Raw genomic sequence first — 9,831 nt, forward strand, 5'->3', positions numbered from 1 at the left:
AGCGAGGATGGGAGGACCCAAATGTAAGACTTTAATAAAAAATCAAAAACCAGAACTCAAGACGCTGCAGTGTAATCCAAAAACACATAAATCCAAAAGAAACAGGTGTAGATCGAAAACCAAGTTCAAACCACAAGGAAAAATACAAAGAGGTTACAGCACAGGGGAAACATAAGAGAAGGCTGGACAGAGAATAAAGTGAAAGGCAGGGCCATATATATACACATGTATAGGCAGAGGAGTTGATGAGACACAGGTGAGACTAATGAGGGCGGAGCACACTGGGAGAAACCAATCAAACAACCAAAGGGGGGAAAACACAGGAAGTAAAACAAGACAAGAAACACAAAGGAAGAACTGTACAAAAATAAAGACAGGAAACGCAAGAAAAAAAACAGACAGAAAAAAAATCAAAATCATGATGTTATTTGCATCTGTCCCATATCATGTGTTGATGGTCATATAATGGGACTCTGTTTAGGGTAGGACCATGCGATCCAAAAAGGGGTCAAAAGACGTAAGTGGATCCAGGAAAGCTGAGAAAGGGACCTTATGTACACTGACCAGCCACAACATTATGACCACTGACAAGAGAAGTGAGTAACATTTAAACCATTTTGTGACAATACAATATTCTGCTGGGAAACCTTTGGACCTGGCATTCATTGGTGTGGATGTTACTTAGACATGTAGCACCCACCTAGACCAGACCAGACACCCCCTCCCCATAGCAATGACACTCCTTGATGGCAGCAGTCATCCCCAGCAGGATGCAGCCTGACACAGACACACACACACAAAAACACTTTAGGAACAACTAAAAAAAAACATGAAGAACAGCACAAGGTGTTGACTTGGCCTCCAAATTCACTAGATCCCAAACTGGTCAAGTATCTGTGGGATGATCCACAGAGGACCCTCCCCTCAAAGAACCCCCCACTAACAACATCCTGTTCCCAGACACCACAGGACACCCTCAGAAGGTCCCATGTCCATTCTTTGATGGGTCAGATTTGTTTTGGAGGCACAAGAGAGATCTACACAATATTAGGAAGGTGGTCATAATGTTATGCCTGATCTATGTATATATACGACCTGTGTGTCAGTGCGTGTGACAGCCCACCAGCTTGGTCTCTGCCTTTAAGATGACACAGGTACGGGGCTGCACTGCCCTCTGCTGGACGCCAACTCAATCGCACATCACGCACAAATAGAAATAGACGACATAAATAATTAAATAAAGAAGGATGCTTTCCGCCCCCTCCACGGATGATCACATCCCCGTGTTTTCTTGATCACGGCCCACTCGCACATTTCATTGGAGCCTGAACTTAAGCTGGGATGGGCACCATTATGCAGGAGCGAGCGACACAAAGATGCCCGGAGAGGGTTCCCACCACCAAGGAGAGGGAATGGAAGAAGAAGGCGTCGTGGAGCATCAACAGGCCTAACGCGGCTAGGTAACGTCAGATATCATTAGCCTGTGGTGATAGTGATAGTAGGTGGAGGCTGCTGTCGCCTCGGTGGCTGATTGTTGGAGTGTGGCAGCACTGTGGTGCGTTAAAGCCCACCGTGTGTATGAACACACAACAACGAGGACCGCCATTTCTGTCCTGCAAAGCACCGCTTATTGTTATGGTTTCTATATTCCACACATGAAGGTTTTACGCACTGCCATCATTTTTATAATTTTTTTGTTTTCCAAGCAACAAAACAGGAAGGCGGCAGTCTCAGAGGAAGTCTCCGCAGCCGCAGCACATGCTCCCGAGTCAGGAAAATAATCATGAGAAAGTAAGTGTGAAGTGTCGATCAGATCCAGTGTACCTGTACTCTGATGCACCTGTGCAAATGGCAAATAAACTCTATTCTATTCTAAAAAAAAAAAAAAAACATTAAGCTAAAATTGCTTGAAATCAGTAAAAAGATTATTCTTTTTTTATTTAGAAATTCCACAAATTTGCAGCTTTTCAAATGTATTTGCTGCTCTTCTCCTTGGTTACATCGCCTGTAAATTACCGCAGCAACCCGGGTTCGAATCCCGGTCACGGCACTTTCCTTTTATTAGTATTATTCTGTTTTCCAACGCTGCTATGACTCTTTGATAGCAATGTCACTTTATTATTTGTCATTTCTGTTGCCTTTTTATTATTATTACTAATTACATTCATGTGTACGCTTCTGTATATATACAGATAGATAGATACTATATTAATTTCACTGTTGCAGCACCAATGTACAGGCACTCAGAATACCATACTTATCTACATACACAATATTTACAATATTTACAAACTATATATTATAGTTTTTATCTTAATGCTGCTATAGCTTTCAGTTTAATTGCTGCTGAAGTGTATATCATTCTTTTTTTTTTTACTGGGCAGTGACAATAAGGGGGCCCATGGTGTATGTTACTTTTGGAACTGTTTTGCCCGTTCAAACTAATGAAGCCGCTTCAACTTGAATAATTTGCGCGTATGATTTACATGTAGCATAATCGATCATACAAACCTCACCTGAAGCTGCAGGAGCTGTGGTCCCTGCTGCAAGGCTAAGCTAGGCTAGTAAGCTTTTAGCACCAACAGTTTACCTGGTGTTGGACCTACCCTTTCCCTCCATTATGGTTAAAACCATCTGCTGTATAATTTATGACTTAAAATAGATAATTGTTATGAAAAAGGTGGATAAATTTGCTTTAAACTTAAATTAGTTCACCACCTAGCCCGCTTTTGTTTCCTCTATAAACATTCTGTGGTCTCACAGTCTATATCCTGAGATAAACTATAATTAGTTGAAAGTATGAACATGTAGTTATAAGTAGAATGTGTAATGCATTTGCAATATGATGCATTGTTTGCTTGTTTGTAATGTATCTGCAGCAAAGAAGAAAGCACAAGCCCAACACCTCGTCGACCAAACGCAATACTCCACACTGCAGGTGAAACCGCTGTTTGTGCTGACTTTGTGCTATTCTGGACTGACTGAGTGCTAAGATAATAACATTTACTTTTCTCTGCAGTGCTCAGGGAACCTCAGAGTCGGTGTATCATCCTGTTTGCCCTGGACTGGACGGGATGGAGCCCAAAGTGCAGCCAACTTCTCAGGGTGCCAGCCGCAGAGAACACAAGCACACCGGCTTGAGAAGGAGCAGACACACAGAGGCCTTCCCCAGCCACCGACTGTCTGATTCATACACTAACCTCCCGGAGAGAGACTCCACAAAACTGGAGGTCGGAGGACGGAGTGGACACGAGGAGGAGGACAGTGACACTGACTTGTCTGAGTCAGAAAGACTTCCTGCATCGCCTTCTGTTCGTGTTCCTCCACAGCTCGAGCTCAGGCCAGAGGTCATTGAGGCAGAGGACTGCTCCTTTCACAGCGTCCGCACCAAAGGGCAAGGCCGTGGTGGTTATGAGTTCCCAGACTTCCTCCCTCCCCCTTTTAATTCCTGGAGCCTCAGTCAGCTGGCTCTTTTCTACAACATGGAGGGCAGGGGTGCCTCTCGGCCCAGACCTGTTGGCCCTTTGGAGAGGTACCTGGAGAGGCTGCTGCAGCTGGAGTGGCGTCAGATCCAGACTGCCCAAGATGAGAGCGGGAAGTCAGCGGCGTCAGACGTTATATCCAGCTGTCACAGGTCGCCTGCTGCTGCTTCATCACGCCTCAGCTCTCCCAAGTGCATCCTACAGTGTCAGCGTGCCTTCCCCCTCACCTTCCTCTCCTCCATGTCCAGTCACTCTGCCCTGCTGTCGGGCTGTGCCTGCACACTCTGCCGAATACGCTATTCCAACTGTAGCACGTCATGCTGCCGCTCCACTCACAGCCACACCCGTCAGTCCAGACTGAGTCCCATGCTGGAGCGCAGCAGGGGGCCCATGGTGCTCCCCAAAAGAAGCTACAGCGAGAGCCGGGTACACTCCTCAGACAGCAGCTCCTGCGCCCAGAGGTTCAGCAGCCCTGTGAGAACCAACAACCACCTGAGGAGGATGCAAGCCTCAGGAAACATGCGTACCCCGGTCCAAGGTGCTACTGCCAGGCCTCCGTCCACCGCCAGGGAGTCCAGTGACGGCGCTGGTAAAGGCGAGGAGAGAGACTACAGGAAAAGAGGGTTTAGGAGGAGGAGTGGCTCAGAGCAGAGGAGAGGTGGAGTGGAAAGACAACAGAATGGATCAGAGAAAAGACGGAGTGGCTCCGAGTGTAGAAAAGGAGAGCGGAGAAGAGCAGCCGAGTTTAAGGAACAGGAAATAAAACCAGATGCTGTCACTGCAATAATGGATAATTTACCTGGGTCCAAATATTCACCTATACTGAGGCAGAGTAAGCCAAAGCAGGTTGAATTTCTTACATAACTAAAAGTTGTATGTGTAATCTGAATGCCACAGCTGCAGACGTGATTATGAATGTACATTTTCATTTCCTCTCTGATGAACGGGTTCACTAAAAGTGTAGCAAGATTGTTAAAGTCTTATTATAATTTGCCTGCTTAATTCATGTTGTTGTCCTCATCTGTTACATGACAATGTTGGACTGAATGCTGTGATTGCAGTCAAATAAGCTAATGGTCCAGTAGCTGTTTACATGACTGATCATAATAAAATAAGTCTTTTATTGCTTGTTATTGATTTAAATTGATCCAGTAAACCTCAGTCAATACAATACGTATGTACATATTTGTATGATATATTTTCCAGTGATGTGAATGTAAAGAAAACACATCAGAAACAATACCTTTGATGTCACTGGTTCTTTTTATGAATGAAGCGGTTATCCACTCAATAAATCAGGAAACTGAAAATTGACATTTCAGTGAACGTGCAAGTAGGAAAAAAATAAAAATCTACTGCATCCTGCAGACAACCCAGCTACTGACATATTAAAGAGATATAAGAACGGCTCCAAAATCAAAACAAATTAAATTTAGTTGGTGGCCAGAGTTACAAAAGTAAACTAGTCCAGGCCTCTTCAACAACTCCCTTTATTCACATCTTCTCAGGTGTGGCCAATCAGGCTAATTAAGCGCATGCAGCACCCAAAGACATGCGCCAATGCTCTCTTCTTCGCTTCCCCCCCCCCCCCCCCCCCCCCCCCGAGTCTTCCGGCTTCTACTGAGCATGCGCCGTACTCCTCGTTAGTATAGTGGACAGTATCTCCGCCTGTCACGCGGAAGACCGGGGTTCGATTCCCCGACGGGGAGGTTTATGTTTTTATCCATCACAAAAAAAAATACAGGATCCCACGCACGTCCTTTACCGTAAAGAGTCAATTGTTGAGAGTTTAGACTGTCAACCGGTAAACTGAAATGAAATACAAATTACAACAGTTTCATTTTTCTATGTTTTGGAACTCAGTTTGTAAATTGAGTAAGCATATAAATTCCCCCTCTGGGATAAATAAAATGCTTGAACTGAACTGAAATGAATTGAAATAATGCCTGTGAAGCCCTCAGACTCGTGGTATGTGTCTTCAGATCGAGGAACATTTGGCCCAAAAGGTCTGGGGCTTTCTTTTATACACTGTTCCTCATATAAAATTGGCAAAACTCTTCTGCAGCCAAGCAGGAAATCCATTATTGTAATGGTTTATAACGTTTGAGAAATTATGAATTAATGTGGTGGTTTTAATGAGGCCAGTAAAGAACGTAAAAGACAAATTCATGGTTTCTAACACTAAACTATTTCTGAATACTTTGCAGCTTGTTAATGTGACACGGAGTGAAACACACAGAAACCTTCATATCCTGTAAATAAATATTTAATCCTGAATCATTTCTGTACAACTTTAACTTGACATTGACATCATGGTTAATACAGATTAGTGCTCTCACAGAGGTTAATGTTTATGCTTTTTATTTATTTTTTTTGGGGGGGGTGGAAATGTTTGTGAAGACTGTCAGTCACACAGATCATATGAACAAAAACAACTGGACCGGTTGCACCACTCATCTCTAAGGGCTGAGGAAGCCCCTAGCAAGAGTGGTGCAACGTTTTTAAAACACTTTTAAAGCTTTTAAAAATGTCCAGTTGTCTGTAGAATTTGGAGGAATATGTAATGATCTGGATGACTGAGAAACTTCACAAAGGGGGAGGGGGATGGGGAGGGGGGTAAGGGTTGGGGGTGGGGGGTGTCTAGTCCGGTGTAGCGTTGCTGTGGCGGCGGCTCATCATCTTGCGAGCTCTGCACCACAAGCCATGATGTTTCTTCTTTCTCGTCTCATCTTTCTGTTCATCCTGAGACGGAGATACAACGGCTTCATCATCACTGGTCTTTGGTTGTTTTCTAAAGAAGCTGTGTTTCTTGTCTCGTTTGTCGTCCTGCGGTGGAGACGCTGTGGCTTCATCCTCTTCAATGCTGCTGTTTTGATGCTTTTCACGCGTCAAGCCCCTTTTCTTCTTCTTCTTCTTCATTGTTTTCTTCTTGTTCTGAAGGGCAAGCTCTTGAAGACGGATGTTTTCGGCGATCACAAGCTTCAGGTCTTCTTCGGCTTTGCTGGCCTTCTCCTTCAGGGCCTCTTCTTTCTCCAGCCACAGCTTCTCCATCTCTTTCAGTCTGGTCTCTGAGCTCTCCACTCTCTCAGCCAGCTCCTCCTTGAACTTCTCCTCCAGAGCCTGGCACTTGTTGATGCTCTGGTCCAGTTCAGCTTGTTTGAGGCTGAGCTCAGATGAAATGACCAAATGGTCACTTCTTACAGTGTCAATCAGGTTGTCTTTCTCGGTGACCTGCTCCTGCAGCTGGTTCACCTTCTTCTGACATTCAGTTTCCATTTGCTGCAGGTCAGAGCTGCGCTGGGTGTCGTATGTCGATCTGAGCTTTTTCAGCTCATTCTCAAAGTCAGTCTTCATCTGGTCACAGGTTTTCATCAATGAATCTGTGACTGTTTCTGTCTCCGTCTTCTGAGCATGAAGAGTTCCTTGAAGAGAGGAGATTTCCCGGTCTTTCTCCAGAATAATTTCCTCACTTCTCTTGCGCTCCTCAGCCAGCTTCTCCTTAAACTTCTCCTCCAGAGCCCGACACTTGTTGATGCTCTGGTCCAGTTCAGTTCGTTTGAGGCTGAGCTCAGATGAAATGGCCGATAGCTCATTCTTGACGGTGTCGATCAGGTTGTCTTTCTCAGTGACCTGCTCCTGCAGCTGGTTCACCTTCTTCTGACATTCAGTTTCCATTTGCTGCAGGTCAGAGCTGCGCTGGGTGTCGTATGTCGTTTTGAGCTTTGTCAGCTCGTTCTCATAGGTAGCCTTCAGACGGTCTGCAGTGTTCATCCAGAAGACTTTGCGTTTCTCTGATGCCTCTACTTCAGCACGGAGTGAGCGGATTTGTTCTTCTTTCATCAGGTTCTGCTCCTCGTCTTTCCTTGCGGCGTTTAAAGCTCTTTCCAACTGGCTAATCTTCTCGTTGGCCATATACAGCTTTCTGCCCAGCTTGCTCTGTAAGCAGCGATTGTTGGTTTCCATCTGCATATTTGTGTGCTCCTGTTGGGTCGCAAGACCTGACATGGTGCTCAATGCAGATTTCATCCCCTGAATTTGGTTCTTCGCAGTATGAAGTTCTTCTCTGACTGCGAGCACATTAGAGCTTTGATACATCTCTCCAGGTTGTATGTCGTGCCATGGCCTGGGATGCTGGGGGGCGTGAGTCTGTGCTCTTCTCGATCCCTCATGTGAGCCCATATCTGAGCTGGGGGGCACTCCTGCAGGTTGCATGTTATCCTGGTGCTGGCGGTGCTGGGGGGCGCGAGCTTGAGCTCTGCGCGATGCCTGATGTGAGTGCATATCCGAGCTGGGGGGCACTCCTGCACGTTGAGAGTTACCCTGGTGGGTGCGAGCCTGAGCTCTTCTCGATGCCTGTTGTGAAGGCATTGATGATCAGGATTGATCAGTTGTAGGAAACTGTAGTTGACAGTTAAATCCTCGAGGTGGCGCTCGTTGTCTGTGGTTAACGATGCCGGATGTGTGTGAACGGGTTGTTCGTTGTATCTGACGGTGTCTGGCGGACGTGAGTCGGTTGACGGTAGTCTGAGTGCGTTGATCGTTGCTGATCGTGGCTAATTGTTGAGAAACTTCTGCTCTGATTTGACTTTAAGAGGTTAGAGGTGTGACGTCATCGTAACACATCAAAGAACATCACAGGAAAAAAACTTTTCCTTTGATGTCATCGTTCTCGTCCTGTTCTAAAGTGATGACGTCAATGACTGAGGACGAGGACGATGAAGATGATGAAGATGATGATGAAGATTATGATGGAGATTGAACATCATGTTTGATCATGTGCCAATCAGACTAATTCAGCGCATGCAGCACCCAAAGACAGCCAGACATGCGCCAATACTCTTTTCGTCTCTTTTTCCGAGTCTTCCGGCTTCTACTGAGCATGCGCCGTACTCCTCGTTAGTATAGTGGACAGTATCTCCGCCTGTCACGCGGAAGACCGGGGTTCGATTCCCCGACGGGGAGATTTATTTATTTATTTTTATCCTGTTGCTCTTCATGACCTTTACTGTCTGTCATTTGGTCCCCCATCTTTGGAAACACTCCACAGTCATCCCTATCCACAAGAAAAGTAAAACAAAAGCTGTGAATGACCTTCGGTCCGTAGCTCTCACCTCCCTAGTGATGTCCCCAGGGGACAAATAAAGTTTTATGAATCTGAATCTGAATCTGAATTAGCCTTGATGTGACTAAATTAAGTTACTTTCACCTTATGATGTTCATGAAGGTGATCAGTGACATGTATAAATGCCCTGATAGTTGTCTTTACTGTCGCTTACGGCCATACCACCCTGAACACGCCCGATCTCGTCTGATCTCGGAAGCTAAGCAGGGTCGGGCCTGGTTAGTACTTGGATGGGAGACCGCCTGGGAATACCAGGTGCTGTAAGCTTTTTCTTACACTTCACCAACAACAGAGGACGCTGCTGGGTCTCCTTTTGTATGCAGTCTTTCTACAATTACATTTCATTCTTTGCCAATAAACCTCAGGAAGATGAGGAGAAGTTGTGAGGGATTGAAAGTGCAGTAACATATGTACAGAAACAACAACTTTAATAATTTCCTCCATCATCAGAGGGGTCTGCTTCCTTGTCAGTGGAGACACAGCTACAGATCATAACCAACAATTATGATTAAATCAGTTTAAAAGTGACACTTTTTGTCAGTGCATTTTTGTCTGAAACCTGAATCTCAAGTCTAATAAATTACTGTATGAAATAAAATGACATTACAGAATTTGATTTATGATTCACTTGAATAAAGTAAAAGTCACATTTGCTACACTTTCTAACAAATTATATAACTGTAAACTTGAAAACCAACATAAAATCACTCACAAATGAGAAAAGAAACAATCCCTCAAACAGTGTTATCTTTTTCCTCGACTTAATATTCCAGCAGAGAGGCCTTCAGACTTAAATGACTCTAGACTGCATTGTTTCCATAAGAAGCTACTAACAGAACTGTGTCCAACTTCTCAGGCAGAAAACACAAGTACACCGGTTTGACAAGGAGCAGGTACACAGACGCTACTCATCACTCAGCAGGTTGAATTTCTTACATAACTAAAAGTTGTACGTGTATCTGTATAAATATCCAGGAGAAAACTTTACACTTTCCTAATAATAAACTGCAGGCAATTTTCTCTGCCTCACAGAAGAGAGACTCCTTAAACTCCTTCCAGTTCATCTCCCTGGTCATGCCCTCATCACGGTAGAGAATAGCATATTTTTGATGGGCAGTAAATGTATTACCACTCCAGGGAAGCCTGTATGTACATGTGGGCTGTTTGGTCCCTGTTTAAGTGCGAGGTGGCAGAATCTGCAGAGGCGACCTGCTTGTTGTGTGTCTG

General features: G+C 44.9%; 1 protein-coding gene across 1 annotated transcript; it reads left to right on the plus strand.

Annotated features, from left to right (window-relative positions):
* Positions 1–1,043: 1,043 nt before the first annotated feature.
* Positions 1,044–5,014, plus strand: LOC311486284 (uncharacterized protein). Its single transcript, XM_084542078.1, has 4 exons — positions 1,044–1,460; positions 1,707–1,791; positions 2,880–2,938; positions 3,020–5,014. The coding sequence occupies exons 1-4, from the start codon at positions 1,342–1,344 to the stop codon at positions 4,344–4,346; spliced, it is 1,590 nt and encodes a 529-aa protein (XP_084398204.1). The 5' UTR covers positions 1,044–1,341; the 3' UTR covers positions 4,347–5,014.
* Positions 5,015–9,831: the final 4,817 nt, after the last annotated feature.

Source organism: Chelon labrosus, assembly GCF_963514085.1.
Source record: "Chelon labrosus genome assembly, chromosome: 4".
Taxonomy (NCBI): domain Eukaryota; kingdom Metazoa; phylum Chordata; class Actinopteri; order Mugiliformes; family Mugilidae; genus Chelon; species Chelon labrosus.

Bases quoted from the DNA above. Each gene is read 5' to 3' on its own strand.
- LOC311486284 (XM_084542078.1), top strand. From the start codon at position 1,342: ATGGGCACCATTATGCAGGAGCGAGCGACACAAAGATGCCCGGAGAGG. The intron at 1,461-1,706 runs GTAACGTCAGAT...TTGTTTTCCAAG, and splicing joins AACAGGCCTAACGCGGCTAG to CAACAAAACAGGAAGGCGGC. The intron at 2,939-3,019 runs GTGAAACCGCTG...TTTTCTCTGCAG, and splicing joins CGCAATACTCCACACTGCAG to TGCTCAGGGAACCTCAGAGT.